The sequence below is a fragment of the Microchirus variegatus genome, assembly GCF_963457635.1.
Source record: "Microchirus variegatus genome assembly, chromosome: 18".
Taxonomy (NCBI): Eukaryota; Metazoa; Chordata; class Actinopteri; order Pleuronectiformes; family Soleidae; genus Microchirus; species Microchirus variegatus.
The window spans coordinates 15,894,420-15,922,185 of NC_139819.1; the positions used below are offsets into that span (position 1 = coordinate 15,894,420).

The window sequence follows — 27,766 nt, forward strand, 5'->3', positions numbered from 1 at the left end:
CCCTTTTTCCTGAGGCTCCCTAAGTCGTATGTAATACCTGTGCTTGCCTTTGAAGACCAATCATCACAAGGCCTTTACACATTAGCATCTTTATATTTCACAAACCAGCATCCAGTCCTAGTATTTTAGTAGGTGTTGTTGATGACCTGATATTAAAACAACTAAGTTAAGCTGAGTTGCAAACCATGACCATAGCCCTGTTTACACGAGGACGCTCACGAGTAAAAACAACAAAATATTTGAATGGAAGTGCCTTTCGTTTCGACGGTGACTGCTTTTTTGGGGCTTAAAAATGCAAAAATCTGAAACCACTCTCCAGAGTGGAAAACTTGGAATATGCTCCGTGTAGCTACACAAAAATCTGCTCAGATCTGCTCACGTCGCGTATGCGTTTACGTCATATACATGTACCAGAAGAAATTCTTCTCATTACCGGCGGTAGCCATGTTTTGATTTTCGCCGCACAGATAAGCGAAGAAGGAAGATTCTACGCATGCGCTCAGACATGGCGGTGTTGTGTGATAGTGTATCACAGCACCACCTGGCCTCCTGGCATGCATACCCAATCGAATTCCACGCACTTTTGCGTCACCGCTTGCACGCAGATTTCCTCCCAAAAAAAACGCTCGTCTAAACGCGGAATAAGAAGCGACCCCACTTTTGCCTCTTCTTTTCAGACCGTCATCATGTAAACGTAGCCTATATTTGGACGAGACTGAATGAATGCTCATGCTCATTCTGACCGTAAATTGGACCATTCATAAAATGTGCACGATGACGTATTAAAGAAGGCCAGAACTAGTGATTGAGACCATAAACGCTACAGGAAAATATTCACTGACACAATAAATCAAGTGAAAAATTGAAAACAATTTCTCATTCACTTGGCCATTCAATAGAATAAAGGTTTCACACACCTCCACATTGGTGTTTATTGACCTGCACCAAGGATGATTTGGAATTTGGATGAAATCTTCAGGAAATGTCCACAATGGGATCAGGAACAAGTGATTACATTTTGGGAGTGATCCGTAGCTGCTATCACTATTTTTATGGCTATTTTGTAGGCACCGAGCTGCCTTGGCGGAGGTCTGCGCTCTCCGAGTGTTTTTTTCAATATAGAATGGTATTTCAAATGCACCTCAGGGAGATTACATGTGACACCTGTTAGTCCACAGTTACATTTACATTTTTTTGGGATTATCTTGAGGCATAAGTGAAGTGTGAACAGCAGGGAAATCTGAGTGAGAGTCCTGTATCTGCAAACTCCACTCAGGTTCCAGCGCTCTCCTAAATATTATGGAGATGTTCCTGCTGTTATATAAAAGGTGTCTGGTCTATAAAGGCATCTTGCTCTAATATGATTGGTCAATCCAGGAGGTTTTTGGCTCCAAGATGATTCTATAAATGAATATGTAGGTTCTGTTATCTCGATGAATCATCATGTTAAATGTGTTTTTTTCCCCCAGGGTCAGTTTACATATTTAAAATCTTGGTAAAAACAGAATTTTTGGTACAGAAACAGATTCTAATAACACAACCAGTCAGAAAGTATGAGCCTGTTTATTAGCCCTCATGTTAATCATCATCATCATCATCATCATCCTTCCTTCCTCTTCCTCGGACATCAACAGTCTTGTGGCTCGGGTTCATACACAACTCTATCTGTCAATAGAATCTAATAGAAAAAATCTGCAGGTTACAGTTAGGACACGTGTCCATGAGAAAAACAACAGAAACCATGAAACCAAAAAGCTCCTGGTCACCCTCTTCAGGACGAGGGGTCAGGACTAGGAAGATCTAAGCTGGAGTGGATTGGTTATGTCGTGTCCAGTTCTGATTCTGGGACAACAGGAGACATGGTGAGACTTTGCTGACTAAACCTAGAACCGGGTCCAGACACCAGGCCACCATCCAGTCCAGTGTTTTCTTGAGTTAAGTTTTGGGGGATTTTATACCCCGTTACTACAGCTCTCTTCGCCTCAGAGCTGCCACACTAACAAGTTGTGGACTGTTCAACACGCCTGTGACTATAATGCTCAGGTTGTGAGGCTTTTGTAATCACATGGTCCGATTACAGACGTGAAGAAAGACATTAAATCAGTCCAACTTTTTAACATGGCAACATCTAGACCGAGAAAGACAAATAGGGAGAAGAGATAGGGACAGTTAGCCTAGCAGTCTTGAGAATATAACACTCAGCTTCTCTTTGCAAAACATTAGACATGTGAATTAAACAACATAATGGTTTTTTTAACAGGAGCACATTTTGTACTGGAGAGCACCCGCTAGAGTGGAAATTTACACAAACTATATTATCTTACGACAAACTGAATATTCATAACTCCATTACAGATTTAAATAGACTCCTGTACAGGAGAACTCATTATTATTGTCATTATTATTATTATCGTCATCATCATCTTCATCGACACACATACAAGAAGCAGAACCGTGGATTCAATAGTCAACAAAAACAAGAGCCAGATCTCCCTCAACACCAGGCAACCTCTCTGTGGTCCGACACACATTCAGCTAACAATTAAATATTCAGCCAACAACAGGCAAAAAACACGAGACGGAGAACAAATACAGCCAAGGCTGGAATTACACCTACGAAGCCACATCTCTGAATTTATACAAAGAAACAGATTCACACTCATCTACACAACAATAACGAGCATTAAACAAGCTTATTGGCAGATTCAAAGGTCTTTTTGGAAGTGGGTTTGAAACAGTTCCTACAAATATGATATAATATAAAAAAAGTAACGTTCATCTTCGAGAGGCATAATCCAGCTGAAACATGTACATGACATGTATCTGACACACAACTCAGTTATCGCAAAAAGGACATACACACTTTACAGTTAAGGCTGCAATTAAACCTCTGCAAAGATACATGTGAATTTCAGATAAAAAAAATTGTGTTAAAACAAGAAAAAATACCTACATATTCATACAAATATGAAACAGAACTGTTGCAACTGTCCATTATTTTCTGAAATTGATATCTGTCATCGTCAAAAAATAGTAAAAAAAATAAAAAATTATATTAGATCAATCCAACCCAATTTCCTGAAGCCCACTGTGATTTCTTCAAATGCCTCTTTTTGTCTGACAAATGTTTCAAGATCCAAACGTGCCGAGTTTACGACCACAAAAGAAAAGCAAACGACGAGACAAAAATGAACAATCGTAAAGCTGAAACCAGAGAATTTCACCACATTAAAATTGGTCACAGATAAATCAATTACCAAAACAGCTGCTGATTATTCTTCCGATGAGTAACAAATGCAACGCTAATAAAAAGTGTCTACAATGACCTGCAAGGCCACCAAGCATATAAATCTACATCAACTGACAGCGCTCACAGTTCACACAACACACCTGAAGTGCCATTAAGAAAACATTCAGTTTTACAAACGTACGTATTTAAGCACTCTGTTCAGCTAACATTCACAGGTCTACAGAACTGATTAATTATGTGCAATGGATATTACAGCTAAATGGACTTGCAATTTTATATTGGGCTTTTGGAAGTTATCAAATTTAATTTAAACAGTGTGTGCCTTCTTTTCAGTTAAAGGAATGGAATTTAGTAGGGATTCGATTTTGCTATCCACAAAGTTACAAGTGGACAAGAGGGAATTTCATTCTTACGCAAAGATAGAGGGGTTAGATATTGACGGTGTTCAACATCCGTTTCACTAGCATAAAGTAGAGCCTTATGCTAACCACCTGATTAGTTCTTTGGTGTTTAACGGCAGTTGGCATCTTTAATAATGCATTGCTGCCTCCTGGAATGAATCATCCATCATTTAAACCCCTTTCTCCCTACCCGATTAATATTTTTTTGACTTGATGTGTTTTTTAAGAATTTTCTGGTTCTAGCTTCCCGTGGAACTTTGACCTTTATCTGTGTTGTACCATAGTGAAATGAGCTTCTTTGGCTTTAAACTGTTGATCACTGAATTACAAACATTTTAAGATCTCAGACAGTGGGAAAATTGTAAAAAAAAACAAAAAAACTTTTTACAATTTTCTGATGAGCAGATCAATCGATAAAGAAAATAATTGTAAGTTGCTGTGCTGGTATCGACTGCCTGTGCAATATTTTGTGAGTGTTAACACGTTAGCCAATAGCTACATGTCTGGAAAACCACACACAACAGTTGAGCCACCAAAAATGTCCAACGTGTTCAGTAGAAAATACTGTTAAGCTAATTTTAGCACTCAGTGTTTAGCTAACACACCTTTAAAACAAATTTAATATCCTATCATAAGACAACGTTCAGATCTAACAAACACTTCAACAACCACTTTTATTCTGCTAACATTTAGTTAAAACACAAGACAACTAACGCAAAAAAAACCGACCACCACATTCATCCAGCTAACACTCAGTTGAGGTAACGCACCGTTTTTGCTACCAAGTTGAGCTAACTTGTGCATTTAGCTAACAAGCTCTTTCAGCTAACATGTCGCTAACAGAATCAAGAACTTCATAATACTCCTGCTACCAACAAATCACAAAAGTAAAAATGCAGAACTTAGTGACAAGAACAATAATTAAGTTTCACTCTGTAAGAAAATAGTATTTTTCCCGCTTTTTGTAATGAAAGTTGAGGCGGAGAAACGCGGTGTCGGTTAGAGATTAAATCCTTTTTGAGGACACAAAGTGTTTAACCACAGAGAGATCTGGCTTTAGACAACGCAACATAAATCGTCATTTATTCATCGTTACATCATAAAAACTAAAGAATCACTATAGAGTACAGGAATAAGAACTATCATCAAACCAAATAGAACACAAAAAACGCGTCATTGCACCTCCAAGATGGCGACTAAACAGGTAAAATTAGATTGCAAACAACAGACCCAGCGAGCACAAATTTAGTACAAAAACAGTTTTGTCTCCGACTGTAAAATACATTTCCATCCGACGCTATTAAAATATTTCTATGCCAAAAAAACAAAAAAAACAACTGAGAGTCAACACACACAATCTGACGCATGCTTTAAAACATCATCATAAACAAAATAATATATCAGATTTTCTTACTCAAGACTGCTAAGCCTTATGCCTTTTTCTTATTGGAAAATAAAACTAGACAAAATATAGATTATACTGGATGTTCTTTTGTTCAAAGCCACATTGATACATCTTTAAGTTCAAGTTTGATAAAAAACAAAAAGAAAAACCAGGTCTACACTGGGAGACCAGAGGCTAGTCCAAAAAAATCTGCCCGACAAAATATCAATTTGTAAGGTTAAAAAACAGAAAGAAGAGTCCGTGATTTTTCAGTTAATCCTTAGTTTTTCTCTACAAAAGGAAGGAGGAAGCGGCGGAGCGTTGCTAGGAAACCCCAATTTTGGTTGCCATTGACGACCATCCGAGGCCTTCACCAGGAGGGTGGAGCCTCTAGTGATCCTGAAGAAACAGGAAAATGCATTGTCAACCAAAGAGTAGAGACAAAACACTTGTAACAACAAACAAGTTGTGTTCCAATTGAGGGACCACGTTTAAGGACAGACCACATCACAGTGACTTAACTTGACCGTCCCATTTCTCCTGCCTCGCTGCAGATGGTTCCTGGACCAACCATTTCTGGGACTTTATTAAATAAGCAGCATGAATCAGGACCAGTTTCCTGGTGGCTCCTTATTCGTTACCTGTAGCTGTGCAGGGTTCCACAGGTAGGGCTGCTGTCTGTAGTATTCTGCTAATGCTGCAGTGTAGTCTGGCACTGAACTCTGCTGAGACGACTGACCTACACAGAGAAAACAGTGGGGTCATATCTCTTTCCAGCCGAGTCGCAGCTCAAACATATCATAGGCTTTTAGTTGCTGTGTCTATTATGATCTTCATATTCTCATCAGTGAATGTCTGAAAGTTGAATTGATATGCATGATGTTGAACATAAAAGATCTTCTTTCCCTGATTATGATTTATGTTAGTTTATATGCTGAGGGGACAACACAAACACAGATATGGGCTGTCATACTCTGTTTCTTGTAGTAGTCCTCCCAGGCCTTACTGTAGTCTGCCATCAAGCTCTGAGGCTGGTTCTGCTGACCTACAAATACACAAATGCAAACAGTGAGCCTGACACTGGAGCATCCCAAACGCTGAGAACAACCAGCACCACAAAAAAACACCCCTTCAGATATAGCTTAGCCTGGGAACAAGCAGAATCTGTAGATACGTCTGACAAATACGCCATTTTGGCATCTCACACAACCACATTCAAAAAACGTGAACTGTCCCCAAGCCCTTATGCTTCTTCCTGATAACCTTCTCTAAAGGTATAGCTTAAAAAAAAAAATGTTTAATTCTGTTTGACTATCCCTTTAATTTAACAGACATAACCTTCCACCATTGCGAGGATGTAGATTTTAAAATCTGTGCATCGCCCTGCTGTGTCTGCACATCTGCGAGTGTGTGTGGACTTGCCTAGCTTCTTATAGTACTGCTCATATGCTTTAGAGTAGTCCATCTGTCCTATTCTGAGTGACCTACACAAGCGCGCGCACACACAGCCTTAATTGCTGGACTCCATAAAACCAGCGTGTTTTAGAGCTGAAACAATTAATCGATTACTAAATGAATCAACAACTATTTTTGATAAATCGACAATCGGTTTGAAGCTTTTTCATGGTTAAAACAAGATTTCTGATTGTTTTAGCTTTTTAAATGTGAATATTTTCTTCGTTTCTTTGCTCCACATAACTAAGAAATCGTTAAACCTGAATCATTTTGGTTTGTGGACAAACATTTCCAAGTTTGACAAACACTGATCAATGTTTTATAACATTTTCTGACATGTTATGGACCAAACGATTAATCGAGAAAATAATCGACAGATTAATCGATTACAAAAATAGTTGTTCTGCAGCTCTAGTTTGTTTGTGTATCTTCACATGAAAGTACGATCTTAACCAAAATGAAACATTCTGAAAAATACCCTTTGTGAAATTGACGCAAGCCAGTCATTCGCTCAGTCATTCGCTCACTCACTAACTAAAGATGTGCCAAATTTGGGCCAGGTGCCACTACATCAGCAAAGTTCCATTAAGTGCAATTAGGTAACAAACTCTTGCAGAGAGTTGGTCTAAGCAGCAGAGAAAGGATCAATCCCACAATATTATGAAGCGTTTAAATTAAGATCTAAAGTTAATAAAAAAGTTTTCATAAAAACCAAACCCTAGTCTGTGTGAAATATTAATTTGATTAAGTTCAGCATTGAAGACTGGAAATAAATAAATAAAGTAAAGATTCTGCATCACAAACTGCTGTGTCTGTGTGTGTACATGTATTATGTATTGTACATGGATTAAAACATGGTTTAGGGTTAGAATGAGGGTTAGGGTTAGACATTCAGTTGTGAGTGGCTAAGGAATGCATTATGTCTACGACGGTCCACACAAAGAATGCAAAAGCAGCGTGTGTGTGTGTGTGTGCATGTGTGTGTGTTGTTTTTACTGGGGTCTTGTTGTCCAGGGTTTTGCCAGTTCGTCTGGTAGGTGTTTCCCCAAACTCCAGTGAGGAAGGTCTGACCACTGCCACAGCTGCACACAGACACAAACCTCCTTAGTGACAGTTTCTCACAAATATTATATAGAGACAAATCAGGCAAAGTACCGGAAGCAAACAGTCCACCATGACTGTTGCTGCATCTCACAACAATACAAGCAAGTTTAAATGCAACCTTTCCAGTGAATCTACAATTTTTCTACTTTTATCCGTCTATGAAAATGGGGAAATTGCACTAAGATATCTGAGGGAACAAGGCTTTATTTCCTTCCTCCATGACCATTACAGAGGTTTCTGGGTGAGCAAAGACCCTTTTTGAATGATTGCATCTGCACTTAAATGTAAATTAACTTCATTAATTTTAATGAGGAAAGTTGAAAACATTCACCTTAAAGAGGCTGAGAAATCTGAGAACTTGTTTTAATTATTTTAAAAAACACAAGCAATTCATCAATTAGTTGGATTAATAATTGATTAATTATAGCAGCCCTAAAAAGTTTGGTGATCATGACAGATGCTGAAGTGCGTCTTAACTTGTTCCAGAATTAAGCAACGGATTTCATGAAATGAATGTGACATTTATAATGTTTCATTGACAGAGAAATAGAAACAGTCAGGGTTGATGCACAGGTGAAGCAGTTGTGAAAGTGCTTTCAGAGAGCAGGTGGCGTCTACTAGGTTTAAAATGTACCACTTTACCACAATCCATCTATTGAGAAAACCAAAATCATAGTCTTACTTTTGGTGTGTAGTGGGGCCCTGGGTAAAGGGACTGAAGCCAAAACCTCCATTGCTCATTATACCTGAACCCTGAAGGATGAAAGAGAAAGTTTATTTTATTTCATTTATTTTATTTTATTGTTTCACCACATTCACTCATCACATCAAACACATTACACCTTAAATACTCCATTTCATAGTCATTACTATTGGTGCGTTTCCACCGGCTCTACTCTCCTTATGATTGTTAACTAGTTTTAACCGATCTACAGTTGGGCACCATTTGGCTTGATCCTTGTGTAGGACGTCTCTTCCTGTGACGGCACTCTGGCCAATCTGCCGACGTCACGCATAGTACCTACTCGGTGTGCTTGGAACCTTGCAAGAGCAGGTTCTAAAAATAGTACCTGGTACCAGGTACTATGCTAGTGGAAAGGCATCTTAACCGTGCTGAGGCAAGCTGAGTAAAGCCAGTGGAATCATGCGTTTGACCCGAGCGCTTTGATTTTTCAGTGGAGACTGGTGACCACATCTGGTACAAGGCCAAAGTTTAACCAATGAGAGGGTAGGAGTTTTTTTTTTTTTATTGACAGAACACTACTGTGTTCATATTGTATTTAAATCAGGCCTGGTCAGAACAAAGCTGAAGTTGTCCTTATTTTGTAAAGACATATTTATTTACTTACTCCAATTTTGTCGTCTATGAGCTGGCGGGCCAGGTCCATCTGTTGGGCGGTGCCTCTGATGGTGAAGACCCGGGTGTTGGGGTCAGTGGAGGGGGGTGGGTTCCTCTGCAATTCCACATGAGCTCCAGACTGCTGGTTGATACTCTTAATGGTTTCACCTCCTACACACATACACACACATAGGCAAATGCTCACAAATGGCTTATTAGTCTTGACTAAATCAAGACTAGTAGTTTTTAATTTCTGCCTTTACACCTGAAATTCACAGTGGGGGATGTGACCATGATCGGACAACAATCGGATGTTGATGTGGACACCGGAGACACACATTAATACCAGGTGATACCGATCGCCATCTGATCACAGAAAATGCATTCTAATTCCAGGTGTAAAGGGAGCATCGCAGGAACAGAGGAATAAACAAGACATGAGCAGGTAATCGTAGCAGAGGGCAAGGCTTATGTCAACACATATTGACCTCCGCCAAGAAGGTATATGTTTTCGCCAGAGTTTGTTCACAGAAACAGAAATGGACAACACTTATGTAGCAGTGCAGAAGCCCAACAATAAAAGAGATAACAGGACCAAATATGCAATAAAATATGTGATAACAGAGGACAAGATCAACCAATACAGAGGACAAGACCTATGACAACGGAGGACAAGACCTGCCATGTGAGAGGAAAAGACCTATAACAAGAGAGGACAAGACCTATAACATCAGGACAAAATCTGTGATAACAGAAGACAAGACCTGCCATATGAGAGGACAAGACCTACGACAACAAAGGACAAAACCTATAACATCAGGACAAAATCTGTGATAACAGAGGACAAGACCTATGATAAGGGAGACCTTTGACACAAAGCTAGACATGATAAGACACAAAAGAAAGTCATCCAGTGGAACATCACATTCATCATCCCAATACCAAATGAACAGTACCAACATCAGGAAAATCATCACCAATGTTTTTTCTTCTTAGTTCAGTTTTTATAGATCTGTTCGTCTCAACGACACAAATGATTTAGAACAATTGATAACGTGTGGCTGCGGAAAAAAACTAAAATATTCTGCTATCTAATCATGTTTCAAATTTAAAGTAAAAGTTAATTTACTTTGTTAAAACTGGATTTGGATTTGGCCAATTTGCAACAACAGCTTTAAATGAGACACACAGTGTCTAAACATTGGGTACTTCACATTCTTTTGCATTACTGCTTTTATTTTGAAAGCTGCTGCTCCTGGACCCTCATGACCTCCAGTATACACACAAGAGCAAACACACACACAAAGGCTGATGTTTTAATGAGGTTTCTAAATGGGCTGTGAATGGGGGCTGTCTTGCACTCTAAATCTTTGCTGTTGTCATTTTTTTTTTTTTTTTAAAGAAAGAAAAAGAAAAAATCAGTTTGTTGTTGTTTTTTTAAATACTGGGAACCGACTCTATTTTGATTCAAAACAACAGAGGGACATAATTAACTTCTTCAGTCATTTGCCTGAAAACTGAATTCATAAATATATTACAAGACGCAGCAACCCTCAGTCATGATTTTTGAGTGCGACTAACAGTATGGAAATTTCACGATTTAAACTTCACACTTTATGCAAACAATCAGTTCTTTGCACCTGTGCTGCGAGTGATGGACAATCTGCATAGTTTGCCAAGAGCTACTCAAGCAAACCGGTATGAAATCCTATTTTTTCACATTTCAATATGTATACTAGTAATAGGTGGGATGATATATTGTGCAAAAAAGCACTCAAAATGATTCTGCTGTGGTGAAACATGCTATTGCAACTCAACTGAAAGACGTAAAAAATGGAGACAGACACAAAAAGCAGAGGCGCATGGCTACATCACACAACACAACATCAAGTAAACAAAAACACAGCAGCAGTTGCAGGTTTAAAAACAATTCCCTATTCACCAATTCCTCCGACACGTACCTTTACCGATGACCAGGCCACATTTGTCAGCAGGGATGGTGTAGGTCACTTCTTGTAGAGGACCTGGTGAGCCCATAGTCCAGTCACTGCGACCTCTGACCCTCCCCCCACCCCGCAGGGCAGAGCCAAAACCATCACGCTCCTACAAAAAAAACCAGCAAATTTATTCTGAAAGTCAGTGTTTGTGCATGTATACATGTCTGTAGAAGAATGTGAGGACAAACTTTCTTATTCATATTCATATTCATATTAATCTTTGTGTAGCCATTTTGATGCTATGACATTGTGGCTAGTCCTCACAACTTTAATGGGCTTTTTGTGGGTTAAGACTTGGTTTTAGGATAAGGGTTAGAATTAGTATAGGTTAGGGTTGGGTTACGGCTAGGTTTAGGCATTTAGTCGTGATAGTTAAAGTTAGGGTAAGGTGCTAAGAGAATGCGTTATATCTATGAGGATGTCCACACAAGGATGCTGTACAAGAATGTGTTCTTGTTACCTGTGCAGTCTGGACAAGCTCATTGATGAGGTGGACAGCATGCTGACAGCGGTCTGGCTGTCCCATCACCATGGCAACACGCTCCGGACTGATGCCATCATCTTAATGGACAGACGGACAAAGAAATCAGAATGCTTTCCTCTGGAACTTTACATTTGAACAGGATACGAATATAATCGATTATACAATTGTATACAGACCTGCTTAAAAACTAGATTTTTACTGGTATGAACAGAGCTATGTTACCTGATTTATATGATTTTAAATTAGGGATGCACCGAAATTTCAGCACCCGAAACATATCGGCCATAAGATATTATCACTGAAACAGCGGCCTAGTGTTTCCTGGTTTCCTCCAATAATTTTCATTTTGGTGCATCCCTATTTTAAAGAGACCCTTTTCAAACTGGATCGTAAACAAACCTGCTTTGTCTGGATCATAACAGTGTAAAAAGACCTGTGGGATGTCAAAAATAGAATTAAGAAATGCAGGATATCTGAGAAAGTGAAAATGAACCAATGCTACAGAGTTCATCCTGGCTTAGTCAGTTGCACAAACACCACACCAGGATGAAAAGGCACAGTTTGGTCAAGCCAGATGTAACTAATCCTGGTAAGGAGCATATTCACAGCTTTTTAAAGTAGACCAGAATGTCGATCACAGATTTACCGTTGCAGAAATGAAGACGACGTATTTCTTTGACAAGCAAGCAACAGCTGATAATAACAGAAACTTATTAAGGGGTGAGTAAAAAAAAAAGCCAAAACAGTCATTTTTGAGTACTAAAACACTTAAAATACTATTCTCCAATGTGGAGTTACCCCACATGCTTTGAAATATGATTTAGATTAGGGTTTAGATTGTATTTAAGTAATTATAGAGCTTATTTGGCACATTCTAGTTATGTTTAATGCATAACAAACAAACTAACTTTGTTTGTGTTTTCGCATTCACTTTTAATAAAAGGATGCATATAGCATCCTAAGTGAAACTTCCACTCAAGCCCAGACTGGGCTTATGTTTTGTGGTTTCTTGATGAAACAAGTTATAGATGCAGGAAACACTGTTGGTGCGATTTTTGACTGTAAATTTGACCCAGTTAATTTGCTCAGAGCTCACATGATCGACATAATTGTTGTTTATTATGTTGTAAATTAAAGTGAGGTTGGTGCAGATAACTACATTGACGTTTTATATAATAAAATAGGGTTAGGGAATCCTTAAAATAAAAATGCTCCTCTCCTAAAAAAGCTCCTCACTTACTAACCACTGGTCCAATGAAATCATCCTATTTGCAATTCAAGGAGTCACAGAAACACAGATGACGAATGAGGTTCTGCATTATTGCGCTCATCACTGACTTAACTGAAACCATCTTTACAACCTCAGACATTTCTAATCATCTCAACAACTGCAAAAATATTGCATAGAAAAAAACCCAAAATAACATTTTGATCAAGTCTCTGACAGCAATACGGATATCATAAAATCCATAGGCTATAATGTAATAATGACTATCACAATTACAATAAAATTGACTGAATGACAATTTGTCTGTAATATTTGAACTAGGGATGGGAATTTCACGCATTTTTAGAGTCGATTGTCGAGGTCCACGTGTCAAATTTTTTGTCGACTTTTTTTTTTTTACAGCAGCAGCAATGCGGGGGTGGAAATTGTTCTACAGTGTACTACATCATTTTAGGCTCAAAAACATGGCTGTAATGTCCATTATTGACCATCAGAACAGCGATAATAAAAATGAGCGTATTCTCCGCTGGAACGCGTGTGTCGCCAGACGGCTCAGGTTTTTGAACCTGCGCTCCTTAGGTGTCCACCAGAGTGAAGTACAGTGATCCTGACTAGGTGAGATGGCGTCTTCATTGGTGTAGCACTTGTGTTATGTCCCCCACCCCCGTCCTAAACTTAAGCGCAACCTTGTTCGCACTGCACGCACACACACGCGCTTGGAGGCTCACAGCCACTCGAGAGAACGAGCCGGTGACGCGCGCACCATCATCTGAGAGCGCAGGGAGCCTGGACAGCATGATCGCCTTTTCGTGCACAGCTTCTTTAACCTCCGTGGTTGTGAACGTTACGTGTTTGTGACACTTTTTTACTTTTCATTTTTTTGTCGAGGTGCGCACGTGTCGATTGTCGGTCGATTTGTCGACAAAAAAAGTCCCATCCCTAATTTTAACGCAGTCTAATTAAACGGAGGTGAATACACCCAGAAGATCATTAATAACTGTAAATTACATTCATTTCTGATCAGAACGACATCCGACAGAAGTGATTGAGCAGCAGGATTAACAAAACTGGAGATCGTTTTTCTAGACAAATCTATCTGAATGCCCCACTGCTATTGTGCAACAGACGAGACCACGTTCAGCCAAGATAACCTTATCTTGGTTTTGTGCAACAAGCCCCTGCTTCAAACTAGTGCAAAAGTAGTGTAAAAATGCCTGGTTCAAACTGGATTATACTAGTTTAAAAAGACCTGGTTCAATCCAAATTATGTGTGTAAACAGACCTGCTTTAAACTGGATTCGGACCCCTGCATCATTCTGGATCTTCTTGATCATTTCTCCATTTCTGCCAATTACAATACCAACAGCAAACCTGGGAACCGGAACCTAAAAAAACAAACAAAAACATACCTGTAATATTTATCGAATAGAGTTAAACTGTACATGCAAATTGCTAACAAATGCTAACAGCATGTGAGTGAGTGGGTGTCATACATCCAGGCTGGTTCCTCCCAGCCGGGCGCTGAAGTCGTTGCGTCCCGACCTGAAATCTCCGTCCTTCTCCCTGATCACTTCCAACACCAACTCCCTTGCTGCCTAAAGGATGAGACAGGAACAGAGTCATCACATCAGATGTGTGTGCTCCTGCCGTCAACAATACTAGCTACTTTCCAAAAATACCATGTCAGGGCTCCCAATATGTTGTTTCCATGTGGATAGAATGCAGATATGATATAAAAAATAAAAAACTTTGTTTTCGTGTCCACAGTCTCTTACAGAGACTCAGAAAGGCTCCTAGACCAGACAACTTAAGCGAATGGATGTAATGAGCAGCTCTGGTGTGTTGAGCACTTAATCCTGAGCCTGTAACTCCACAGGGTCCCAGTGCTATGGAACAAGAAAGGACACCCCATTACAGCTGTTGGAACGAATTTTCAGTCAAATATAATTTGAATATTAAAAAAAATTATAATAATAATATTCAATAATAACTGAATTCTGGACCTCTTCCACTTCCCCCTTTCCATGTGTAAAAAATACATTTTTAACAATATTTTAATCACTTTTATTTACAATTGAGAGACTCGGGCACCATTTGTATAGTTATTTATCTTTATTTTTTCATACACCTTCTGTTAATTGCACAATCCTGTAAGCATTGTGCTTTTTTTTTTTTACCACATGTCCAGGCTGCTGTGAAAAACTTAATTTCACTTTGGGTATTAAGTTTGTGTGTTCAGGGTATATGCAGGAATCCTGAAGTTAATTTAAATAAATTTTTAAGACCACCACTTCACCACTTCAACCTGTAATCAGCAACACATATTTATCTTGCAAGGCTGCGTATCGTCATCATTCATGTGTACTTTTTGCAGTCAGACTCTATGGACAAAATTTAATACCTCATGAAATCGTGATTAAGTCTTTTTAATACTTTTCAAGGGCCTTCATTTTGCTCAAATTGATTTATCAACTTTAAATGTTTTTTAGACCCCGCAGACACCCTGTGGCTAGGGTTTATAGTTGGAAAGAATTGCATTGACCAAAAATAAGGTTTAGGCTTTTAGGAAACAGGCTCTGTAAATGGAGGTCCTCACAATTTCAAGATAAAATGTGTGTACCTGCACTTTGTACGGGTCTCCGGAAATACGTAGAGGTTTGTCAGCTCCTGTTGGCATTGGACCATCCTGGATCATCATCATCTTCACTCCTGCTCGCTCCTGACACAGAGCAACATGAGAAACACGTGTCAGAGATACTGAAAAGGACTGATGCCTTCGTCAGTGTGGCTCGTTCTGTCAGACGCTGTACCTGCAGCTGTTTGATAGTGTCTCCTCCTCTGCCAATCACCAGCCCAACCTTACTCGCGGGGATCAGCATCTCCTGCACAGAAGCCTCGCCATCGCCATGGAAACCTGGTCCATTTCTACAACGGTCAACTATCTGGACCAGCAACCGCTTTGCCTGCCTGCACACGAGCACATAGAAACACACACAGACAGACACACACAGACAGACGTTAAGCAGCAGGTGAAAGTAAGGAGGACGTGTTGTTCCAATGAGGAGGTGAGACTCACTCGATGCTTTCTGGGGTTCCAGTCAAAGAACAGGGGCGCTCCATCAGACCTCCACTGTCTGCACCACACACACATTCACACAGATACACAGGGTGAGTGATACAGGTTGGCCAAAGATTTACATTTTGTGCATAAAATATGCATATGTCCAGTATAGAGAGTAGGGATGCACCGATTGCCCTTTTTGGGGCCGATTCCGATTTCCGATTTTTCAAGAAGTTTGACCTGCCGATACCGATTATAGCCTATTCAGATTTAATTTTTGAAAAAAATGATATTCGAATATTCCCTTAAAAACACAGATATTCGAATATATTCTCATAGTATTTGCATCGCGTATCTGGTGTGCGTTGCATCCGCTGCATGTGGGGGCTTTCAATCAGCAAGACTGTCAGGTGATGACAGCATGATGACAACAGGACAAATTAATACAACGAGACATAACTACCTGTAGATGTAGTTTATTTAACGTTTAACATATTTCACAACATATTACCTACACAAAAATAAGTAAATGAACTAATAACCAAGACCGCAGACTCGCACTCGCTCTCTCTCTCGCCCGCCCCTCGCGTTCTCTGCGCACACAGGTTTAAATGACAAACAAACAAATGCTGAGTGCTGATCAAGAGTTTTGTGCAAGTGATTTAAGGTCCTGACTCTTGTCCCAAATATGACAGGCTTCATTCAGTGATTGAAACAAACAAATGAACATGAATGCAACGTTTACATGCAGAGCGCACGCCCACTCGCAAAGCAGACAGCAGCGTCGCGGATGCGCGGATGTTGTGTAATCAAATACACCGGTATGGCCGTATAAATAAAAATTCATATCATAACCGCCCAGCCCTACAATCTACTACATGTGTGTATAGCCGTGTGCACGTGTGTTGCTGATGCTGCGCGATGCAGGTGCATTTGACCGGCTTATTAAAATCGGAATATTTCTGACTGACCAGCCGGTTGCCGATTGCGGCCGATCACGTGAAAATTAATTAAATTAAACCTAAATTAATCGGTGCATCCCTAATAGAGAGGATGAGGAACAGAGGAATTAAAGAAGATGAAATGATCATAAGGATGAAGAGGAGGTCAATGGTCAATCTCACCAGCAGCGATCTGGATCTTGCAGCCAGACTCCAACTGGATCCTGGTGATCTGTTCTCCTCCTCTACCAATAACTGAAGGAGAAGACGGAGGAGAATAAAATAATGAAATGTGATGAGTAAAGTAACTGTTCCTGTAAAACATTACAGTCATGGAAAAAACACTGTGTCCTATTTTTAGGACTATTACCATTTAAGCTTAGAAATGTATGATGATAAAACATTGTTCTTTTTCTCTGAAAGAGAGATGTATTACCCATTTAAATATACTCAACAAAAATATAAACGCAAGAACTTGAAATGGTGAATAAAAATAGAATGTCATGACATTTACACTTGATGCATTTGTTTATGGAATTATTTGTTTTGCTCAAACCCAGTAGTCCAGTGTCACTTGGCCACTCCTATCGACTACAATCTCAGATTGAGTATTTCAACTCACAAGAGTCATGGAGCATGGCAGAGTGGTGGTTAATATGCGTGACCAGTACACAGACACTCCTTCTGGTCTGGTCAATAAAAAGGCACACCAAAATGTGGACTTTTGTCACTTGTCAATATGCCACAGATGTCACAAATCATGAGGGAGCGTGCCAGTGGCATGCTGAGTGCTGGGTTGAGCGTTACAGCTGTGGCAACACAACTGAATGTGCATCATTCCACTGTCAGCCGCCTGTGGACTCCTTTCAGAGAGACTGGAACGACAGCGAACCGTACACATGCCCACCGGCCACGTGTTACCATGCCCGCTCAGGACCGGTACACGCGGCTCCAGCACCTCCGTAATCGGTTCCGCCGAGGCTTTTAGCGAAGATTTTTTTAGAGGGTGTCCCCCCTGCCCTCCGGAACCCCCCATCCCCCACAAAAAAAATTAAAATAAATTAACAAATAAATAAAAAATTGCAGAGCTTTTGAAAATTTTAGGTAAAAATTTAGCATTTTAAGGCTTTTAGAAGGATCATTATAGTGACTCATGAAGTAAGAGCAAGGAACTCAAAATGGAAAAAAAAACAAAACTAAAAAAAACCCAAATTAATTATTGTGCCAATTTTGTAACATTTATTTATTTTTGTTTGTTTTTTTAATCTAATTTTGTTGTTATGGCTGGGACTGTGTGTACTGACATCACTAAAGTGAAGGCATTGCAAATGACAGTCAGGAACCGGCTGCGGGAGGTGAATCTCCGAGCACGTCGACCACACCAGGGTTTCAACCTCACAGGAGCCCAGCAGAAATTTATTCTAATGCTCGCAAAGTAAAGCCACTTTATTGATAAAGTTGTACTGTTATTTTTGGATAGTTACTCTGTTTTGTCACATAACTACAACTTTTTCTTTGTGCGTTTATATTTTTGTTGAGTGTAAATCTATGTCCAACTGCTGAGTTCAACAAACGACTAAAACGAAGGATTCGGTCAGTGTGGATGTAAAACATGCAATCTGATTTTCTTTAGCATCTGTTCTTCATGTTGTGTTGTGATATGTGAATTTGTTTGGCTGAAAACATGATGATCTCATTTCACATGAGACATCATCCCATCACATTTCAAAAGTGACTGACTGCTAACAATTATTAATCGCACATACTTTCAATTTTCTGAAGCTTCTGACCTTTTAAAAAGTAGGGGAACGAAGAAGTATTAAAAATGGGTCCTGAACTGGGTCATACACATTCTAATCATCAGTTCAGCTACTGTTAAAGCCCACATTAAAGCCCTCAACACATCTGACCAACAGGTCAGAAGTCATACTTACTGAAGCCCACCATCCTGTCAGGGACCTTGTAATCCTCTGTGGTTACCCTGCTGGAACACACACACACACACACACACATCAGTATACGAGGCACACTGAAATGCCACAACAGTGTTTGTGTGTCAATAAGTGATTATGTTCATGACGGCGGACAGATCTATCATACTTATCTACTGTTACACCCCAGCGCACACACACAAGAATATGATGGTGAAAGTCATTGTGTGTGCAGTCCTGCTGTGTGTGTGTTTAATCAATATGGATTGCTGTTCATACCTTTGATGCCCCATGGCTGCTAGCTGGTTACCTACTGAGAGACAGAGAGAGACGTGAATGAACCATTTACCACAGTGTCATTAGAGCTGTTGACCACATCCATACTACTAAATTTTTTGTTTGAAAAGGGCATTTTTAAGCAAAAACATACACATAATCGATGATCATAGTAACACAGTACAAAATGTTTATCACATGACCATTTATGCTGGCCTAGACAGAAAGCAGATCATCCATCGTTGTTTACTTGGTTTTAAAAATTACCACCAAGAAACAACAATAATGAAAATGATGAACCACTCAGGAAGTGGATGTGGATCACCTGTTGTCTCTGTTTTCCAAAGTTTTCAAAACAAACAGAAACAGCAATGTTTTCAAACTTTTTCATTAAAATGACAATGATGCTCGCAAATGTCTCATTTTGTCCACAAACTTAATTTTTAATGATTTCATGAAATCATAAAATCACATTTAAGAATGTGAAAAAAGCTGACTATCAATATAGTTTGACGTTAATTGAGTAATCAATGAATCATTGCAGTCCTAGTAATTATAGACCTCCCCTTTGCCTTCTCCTCACCTCCATCCTCTCCTGGTCGTTTCTGGCCAGGGTAATACAGTGATGGGTCAACACTTCCTGAGGAGCTATTGAGGTGAGAAATGGCTTCTCCGCCCATCTTACCCACCATCTGAAACACAAGCAGAAAGAAATACCTTAAAATACCGCTTTTCAAGCTACAAGCATCAACATTGAGAAAGTTGTTTTTTTAAGCAGTTCCGTCTTTTGTTTTCGAGGTAATAGGTCAAACACAGTACTACTAGTGTACTGGATCACATTTTTATCAAATGGACTAGATTAGTTGGTTTGCATGTTGCTAGTTAACAAACCCAGCAATACACTGATCACCACCACCAGTTAACCACCATTGACAGACAGAAGTGTGTGAGACTTAAGACTTCCGAGACAATTGGAATGCACTGTCCCAACAAGTCCATAGTCAAGTGAGACAGGTTCTTTGGACTGTTTTAATTCAGTTTAGGAGCGAGAATCCGTGTTCGGCTGGCGCACTGGACACAGGAATTATGGTGGAGATCTTCCCCAGCTTCCCCAAAAGTCATTATGACTGTTTCACAAGCAGTTTGGAAATTCAAGCCTCCAAACGCAGAGCTTTCATCAGTGGCACCTCATCTCACTGTGCATCCGAGCTACAATCTTTACTACATAATTGCTTACTCCAAGGTTGTCATGTTTTTCACATGGTCTAAGCCACCATTTTCTAACATATTTAATGTGTAAAGAAGAGAAAGTCTGCATTTGCTTTGCAGGATATTTAACCTCTTCTTCCCTGACCCTCCTTTTGGAGTCCCTGCTCGAAAATGACAAGCCCAAACTAAATAGAGTAAACCTATGCAGTTACAAGCTCTATGTGGATTATCTTGGTATCAAAATAAAGATAACACTTGTGAGATTCCACCAGAGGTGTAAGTTTCACTGTAGATGTCACTGTGTCAGAGTAAATGTACATGGAACACAACATAAATGAAGGATTTTTTTCTCTCGCCTAAAAAAAATATTGCATTTTAAAGCAAATATCACCTTTAAAATATGCAGTAGGAGCTTAAACACATGGAGGTCATGTAACAACATGTGGACATGAGCTGTGCAAAGTCTGATGCTGCTGAAATAAAGCAGAGTGAAATTACAGCTGTTTTAGTAAAGAGATGTCTGGGCGTTCTCACTTTTGGCTCAGCTTGGCACCATCTGTGCCATTTGAGATTTCTTAGGTACCAAATTATTCAAAACCAATTAAATTTTATTTATATGTCACTACAGATCTAAAAAGAACTTGTTTTGAAAAAAAAAAAAAAAAAAGTATAATAACTCGCCTAAAATCGATGCTCCCTGTGCGGTGCGTAATAATAACTCTGTGGCTCTGAAGTGTCTTCAGTTACGCAGCGCCATAGCTCTGGCTTACCTTGGTCAATTTGGGTGATTGACAGCTCGTTTTAAGCGTCTAAACCGGTAGAATCAGACCCCAGTCTCCAAATGCGTGTGAATCACTTCATTAGCGAGTCAAAAGGACATAAATGCATATGACGAATTTGGGCGGACATTCGCCCTTCTCTAATCAGAACGATCTAATGTCGCTCTGTAATGATCAATCAGACCGGGATTTGTCCCCAAAGCATGCTGGAAAGTGTAGGTCTTCATTAGAAGGGGTTTTGTTCTGGTGGAAATAATTTGTTTTGATAAACAGCAAAGGTAAAACAATATTTCTGGTTGTAGTTCTTGAAAGTCAGTTGTTGTTTTGCTCTTATTTTGGGGCTGGATCCGTGAATCTTGGTCGTAGAGTGATAAAAATTGTACCGCTGGAATCTGTAGATTCTCTGCTGTCCAGCCGACACGTGTTTTTTTGTTTACATAATCACGCTGGCGCTCCGGTGCCGCTTTTCAATGTGTGCGCTGTGACGGTTTTTTATATATATGACAAACAGACAAAGAGGAGCGTTGTAGTCACAGTAAATCAGTTATTATTCCAGCAGAGTTCAGTTCAGTCTGTTCCTCTCTCCATGTTCTTTAACAGGAACTTTCCTAATAAGGTTCCTTTTGTTTAGTCTAAGAGACACCATGATGGATATGGCTATTTCTGATTATTACAGATAAACTCTAGAAGGCTAGAACATAGAGCTGGGTTCAAAAAATAGATTTTCCAATTCATATCGATTTTTATATGGAAGATCCAATATTGAGTCATACAGTTCTTAACTCTTTTAATATATTCCATTTCCTATTACCAGTGCAAAATCTCGCGTGACTAGTCTGGCTTGATAGTACAGCGTGATCACAAGCGGTTCGCTCAAGTTAAGCAAAGAATGTGCTATGAATAGCCCCTTTTCCACCTATGGTCCCAGCTCGCCACGACCATTGCATCAATGCGTTTTGTCCTTTTTGTGGGCTGAAAATGAAAATCCCACAAGTTGAGGTTAACATGTGTTGTCAGTCATTTTGTTGAAAAAAGTCCCATCCCTACTTGGAACCTTGTCAAAGCAGGTACGAAAAAGTACCAAGAACCAAAAGCTTGCCTTACATGCAAATGTCAAATATATGGGTTCAGCAGTAGTAAACATTGAAATATATCTATTGATACCAATCAAATAGAGGTAATAGGAAAGAAAGAGCAGGACAAGTCTGTCCCAGATGAACCCATCACCTTCTACTCTCATCCTAAAGCAACAGCAGACTGGTTTTACAGATTTTGCAGCAGTGGCCTTGTGGGTTCAGAAAACCTATGAATAAATATTGAGAACATTTACTGCTAGCCCACTAGCAGTCAACAAGGTGAAAATTGGCTGATAAAATGTACAGCCATTAGCCCTATTTATTTGTGAATTAGATTTCCACAGGTTCCAACTTTTGGATTAAGGTGGAAATACATTCAACTAATTCTGGATGAGGTAACAGCATAATGAAGGTGGAAAGAGGTTCCTGAATTCAGACCTGCAGCTCTCTTACAACTAGTAAGACAAATGTTTATGTCGTTCCTCAGAGTTGTTCAGGTTTTTCTCGTCTGTCTATTGACTGCAGAGCCACCGAGTCAAGAGCTCTACAGCTCCTTCACAGCTATTCGCTTTTAGCTGTGAGCTGACCTCACCTTGGCTGGAGTGCACACTACAAAGCACACACACAAACGCATACACACATGTAACCTTGAATATCTCCATGATACAGAAAAGCAAAGAAAAGAGCAACCATAAAAAAACAGTGCAGATACAATGAGTGCTGCTCTCGGCAAACCGTCACTAAACATGTTCACAGAGCGACTAAATCACTGCTTCACCTTTTCACACTTCTTCCCTGCACAAGATGAAAAAATTGGTGCTTTAACAAAGTGACTGATACATCTCCAGCAATATTAAAATCCTTCACAATCGGTCTGATCTGGCAGGGAGATCCTTCAAGTGCTCCTACATTTCACTCAGCTGGTTGCATAATGAGACTTGATTGATCAGACAATTCTGGACTACTACTGATAGTTGAAATATTTTGTGACAAAGCCCTAATACTCAATTCCTGTGATGATTAATGAGCCTTTTTATGGAGCTAAAACAATTGGTCGATTTACTGATTAGTTAGTAACAAAACTAATTGTGGAAATCTTTAGACAAACAAGACACAGAGACATGACAGCAGCATTCACATACCAGAAAGAAGAGGTCGAGCAATTAAACATTTTCGCCGATTAATCAGCTCCAAGAGGAGTTCTACAACCCATTGGCATCAGCGGACCCTGGCTCTGATCGTAGCCAATGACTACGCTGCCTTCGCCAATCATGTGAAGACACAGATCAACACTCTGCATGGTAGCTCAGTAGCTAGTAGCCACACATCCAATTTTACTGCATGTATGTGTTATTTCCTCCCAGTGATTTAAAACAACTGTTAAAAGCCTCCATAAATTGAAACAATGCAGACAGCTGCTGAGTCCAGGAAATATCTTAACCATGAGGACTAGGGTAAGTAATGCTGAGTCAGAGTCCACAACATTTTGAGTTTAGAGGTGCATTCAATGAACCTTGGTAATTTCATTACTTCCTCAACCACACATGCGGTCCACTAACCAAACCCTTGCACAACTAATTAGTAAGTCAATAGGTCACTGTAGTTTTTGGTGCATCTCTACTCATGGGTAGTAAATTCAACTTCAGTCAATAAACCCTGTTAATATACCTTATATACCTTGGCTGTGGTCTAACAATTAATCTGGGCTTGAATAGTAAATCATTTCCTGTGATTGAGTAACACTACATGTCTCATCACAAAAAAAATCACACATTTAATAAAGCTTATAGTGAGGTACTTTGAAGTGTAAGAATCACCAACATATCACTGATGTGGTCAGTGTTGACCTTGCACACACCGAGTACCAGCCAAAAGCATACTCATATGAGGCACCGCATATCTAATAAGTTACATTAAAATAGTAAAATAGAGGTCTAATAAATGTAAGAAATTTCTGTCAAGTACAAATACTTCGTAACTGTACTTTAGTACATTGCTCATGTATGTGTACCAGGGATTAAAATTAACACCGTCCCGTCGTCCCGGGGACGTCATTAATTGTCATCGGGACGATCAATATTCTTTCTCGGGACGACCACGGGACGAAAGAGAATTTTGACTGACTAAATTTTTCTGTTTACGTTCCAACACTTTCTGTGAACCAGAACGAGTTCGCGGTCGGTGGGAAATACTTATGTGAAAAGGTAAATGGCTGTGCGCTCATGTTTGTGTTCAGTGAGACGCAGAAACTGCTCCTCTCTCACTCTGCGCCGCTTGCGCCGCTCGAGCCGCAGCGCGGCTGTCTGCTTTGCGCGCGCGCACTGCATGTAAACATTTCATTAATGTTGACATGTTTGTTTCAATCACTGAATGAAGCCCCGCCAGGCTTAGCGTTGCTTGTTTATTTATTTAAAATAGATTTTTTTTATACACCACGGCTTTTTCTATACCGGGGAACAAGAGCGCATGCGCCCCCATGTAATCAGCGCAGCATTCCCTTGTCCAGGTGCCGATTGAAACCCAAGTCACACTATCAAGTGCGTCATTATTACGGTTACATCGTTCTTGTCAATGAAGATGTTATATTTAGGGATACACCGATAATTCGGCGGTCGAAACAGAGCGAGTACACTGGGGAACATCACCTGTTAAACGCTGGAAAGTCTCCAAACCAGTATGCGCAGAGAGAGCGAGAGAGATATGCGCTCTTGGTCATTAGTTAATCTACTTATTTTTGTGTAGGTAATATGTTGTGAAATATGTTTAAACTTAAATAAACTACATCTACAGGTAGTTATGTCTGGTTGTATTAGTTCGTCCTGTTATTGACGTCATGCTGTCATCGCCTGACAGTCTGGCTGATTTAAAGCCTCCAGATGCAGCGGATGCAGCGCACACCAGATGCACGCGTCATTGATATCATGCGCAAATACAGATATTCGAATATTTGTGTTTTTTCAAAAGTAATTTTTGAGTAATTTTGACAGCCCCAAACAGCCTCATGCAAATCTCAATGCATGGCCCTTCTCATGACGACTACAACCCACTAAATGCAGTCACTAAATGGTGGAGTAGTGGCATTAGGTCCGGTAGGCCACAGTTCTGTGACTGAGTGTGTTGGTTGTCATCTACAACACAACAAATCTAGTCTGAAAATAAATGTATTATTTATTATCAACATAATGTATTGTGTTTTTATTATATTACCAGTAAGTAACAACTCAAAATGTAAAAAAAGATTTTCGGGACGATTCAGGACGATTCGGGACGGTTCAAAATGTTTTTCGGGACGTTTCCGGGACGGTGGTGAAAAAAGTCAGCTTTAATCCCTGATGTGTACTTTACTTAAGTAGAATAAATAGTGCATACTTTTTACTTTTACTTTGTTACATTTTGCAGCAATTATCTATTTCTACTTCGCTACATTTCTACAATAGGTTTCGTTACATTTTCTGATAAGTTCTGGACCCCGGACCCGTTCTTTCTCGCCATTTTATAGGGCTGAAGGATTCTGGGAAAACACCCAATTGTTATTTTTCTGGCAGATTATGCAATTGCAAATTGATCAGCAATATGATTTTTACAATCCAGCTTGAATTCAATATTTGCTGTAATAAATTTGGACCATTACCACAACACCATCAAATATTTACCATCTATTCCAATGCAAGGTTGAGATCTTAAAAAATATGAACTGCTACACAGATCATAGAACAACTAAAACTGGGACTATTAATTGCAGCCTCTGTGATTTTGGAATTGCATCGTTTCAAAATGCAATTTTGATTTGAAAACAATAAATTGTTCAACCCTACTTCCTGATCTCACCATTATAAAAGGCTTTTCTGAGTAGAAACTTGGATTTTAAGTCCATAGAGTGGAAATAAACCTCTAGTCTATTTTTCACATGAGCTGCACTCATCCAACACCAAATATATTAAGGGAAAATCATCTTTCTTCAGTTTCATCATATATGTGAAACACAAACGCTAAACGTCTTGTTCCTGTTTCAAGGTAAAAGCACTTTAGCAATTCACTTCCATATTTTTTTTCTTCTTATTGTTAAATATGTGCAGTGCATGTAAGACACAGCTTCATAAAAAAAGTCCTGGTATTAAGTCCTTATCGACACAGAAACAGAATGTTCCCAACATGATCTTTTTATTTTGACTTGTTCTATAAACGAGGTACTGTTTCAATAAATGTCTTCAGATGCATGAAACCCCTTAAGACTCTAAATGCTGTAGTACACACAGCAGACACATACTGTATGTGGTGTAGTAACACTGCCACAGAAATACACCAAACTGGTGAAGAAGACATGGAGCATACACACAGCTTACAGCTTACATGAATACAGAGGAGTATTAAGTATTTTAAAGTATGTATTAAGATTTTTAATGGCAAAACCTATGTAAAACATAACAAAAGCGGCACAGAAGCTCTGTGAGAGGTGAGCACGAAACATGCACTTGATGTGAATGGCAGATGTGCACAAGACAGCAGAGCAGCTCTGCTGACATCACACACTGCACATCAAATGTGTAACTTTGTTTGCGTCACTTAGGCAAATTTAAGGAAGGAAAATATCACATTTGAACCTACTGACAGGGCAGCAAGAGTGGGTGAGTGAGCAATTTACAATGTGAAACAACTCTCAGTTTGAAGTCAGAAAAGGCCACCTAACGGCAAGATAAAGCAGTAAACATATTCACCAACAAAATATCATCACAGGATTCATGCAGCAGTTAAAATCTGTTTTTCTTGTGTTCCCACTGACAGCCTTATTTTTAGAGACAGTGAGCCTCCATGTCTCAGGCCGATTCTCAGCACCAGGAACAAACAGGGCACAGTTGGCATTGGCTTTGTCACAGTACCTCATAGAAGGAAACTATGCTTCAACAGTCAAATGAGCATAGTGTAAAGTCAAACAGATGGTCTTCAAACAAATGACCTACCATCCTGCCATCGAGACCTGAACGACAGGTTGAAGTACGGCTGGACCTGCCATAGTTGGCACATGTTAGTAGAGACAGAGCCCAGAATCCAGTGTGTTTAAACCTATAGGAACATGATCCTGATTTTAACACAGACATAAAGATTCCTCTGGTCGTTTAACCCGTCTCTGTCTGCGTGTATCGCTGGCTATAGGAGCAGACACACCTCCCGTGTGCTGTATATGGTGTGGAGGCTGTTACATAACCCTAACCTACTTTCTAACCAACTTAGCGTAAACAGCACACTATACGGGGAGGGAGGGGGTCTTTAGTGGTGGGGTGTCAAACTCTCATATTAATTGCATATTATTAACGCAGTCAGAAACACATTTACTACCGTTAAGCCCACACAAACCCCGGTACACCGTGTTCCTATACCGCAACCCAACAGGTTGTCTGCTGCCTCAGTGACACGTGTGGCCAAACTTCTGTTTCCCCCCCAACACTACCACCAACACCCCCTTCCCAGGTCCCACTGCGCTCCCATACGGGTGACAGCTTCACAAAGTCCCCCTAAACTAACTCACGGAGTGTGTCAGCCCACACAAAGTGTGCAAAACCGACCATAAGTCCAACGCCAAGCAGCTTTCTGAGCTAGTTAGCATACTGGTGTGTTTTAAGAGTGTGTGTTGACGGAGCATAAGTTCGGAGCAGCAGAACCACAACACGAGAGAGTTCGAATAAAAGTGATTTGGCTCGATCTAAACAGTTCGGTTCAACCTGGAAAGGCTATGTGCGGACCCCCCGTGAAGTTGTTACCTGCCGGGCCCTCTGTAAAACATCGGCCAGGCCGTCTGACTTCAGCCCCGGCTGGTTCATCGAGGCCTGTCCCTGCACCAGCTCCGCCATCATAG

General features: G+C 39.9%; 1 protein-coding gene across 4 annotated transcripts; it reads right to left on the reverse strand.

Moving 5' to 3' along the window:
* Positions 1 to 1,565: 1,565 nt before the first annotated feature.
* Positions 1,566 to 27,766, reverse strand: LOC310940511 (far upstream element-binding protein 3-like). Of its 4 annotated transcripts, none has more exons than XM_083905492.1 (18): positions 27,672 to 27,766; positions 19,435 to 19,543; positions 18,855 to 18,885; positions 18,579 to 18,625; positions 16,828 to 16,899; positions 15,719 to 15,776; positions 15,453 to 15,609; positions 15,263 to 15,361; positions 14,136 to 14,237; positions 13,925 to 14,027; positions 11,391 to 11,491; positions 10,895 to 11,036; positions 8,944 to 9,104; positions 8,277 to 8,347; positions 7,487 to 7,572; positions 6,009 to 6,080; positions 5,677 to 5,774; positions 1,566 to 5,434 (listed from the first exon to the last, which is right to left on the reverse strand). In XM_083905492.1, the coding sequence occupies exons 1-18, from the start codon at positions 27,762 to 27,764 to the stop codon at positions 5,426 to 5,428; spliced, it is 1,611 nt and encodes a 536-aa protein (XP_083761618.1). In that variant the 5' UTR covers positions 27,765 to 27,766; the 3' UTR covers positions 1,566 to 5,425. The 4 variants fall into 4 exon arrangements, with proteins under 4 accessions (XP_083761618.1, XP_083761617.1, XP_083761616.1 ...); XM_083905491.1 differs by having other exon boundaries at positions 18,579 to 18,628; XM_083905490.1 differs by having other exon boundaries at positions 18,855 to 18,888.

Excerpts from the sequence above, each read along its gene's own strand:
- LOC310940511 (XM_083905489.1), bottom strand. The coding sequence starts at position 27,764 with ATGATGGCGGAGCTGGTGCAGGGACAGGCCTCGATGAACCAGCCGGGG. Across the intron at positions 7,573-8,276 it reads GGCCCCACTACACACCAAAA|CTGTGGCAGTGGTCAGACCT; the intron begins GTAAGACTATGA and ends GTCTGTGTGCAG. Across the intron at positions 5,775-6,008 it reads GGACTACTACAAGAAACAGA|GTCAGTCGTCTCAGCAGAGT; the intron begins GTATGACAGCCC and ends TTCTCTGTGTAG.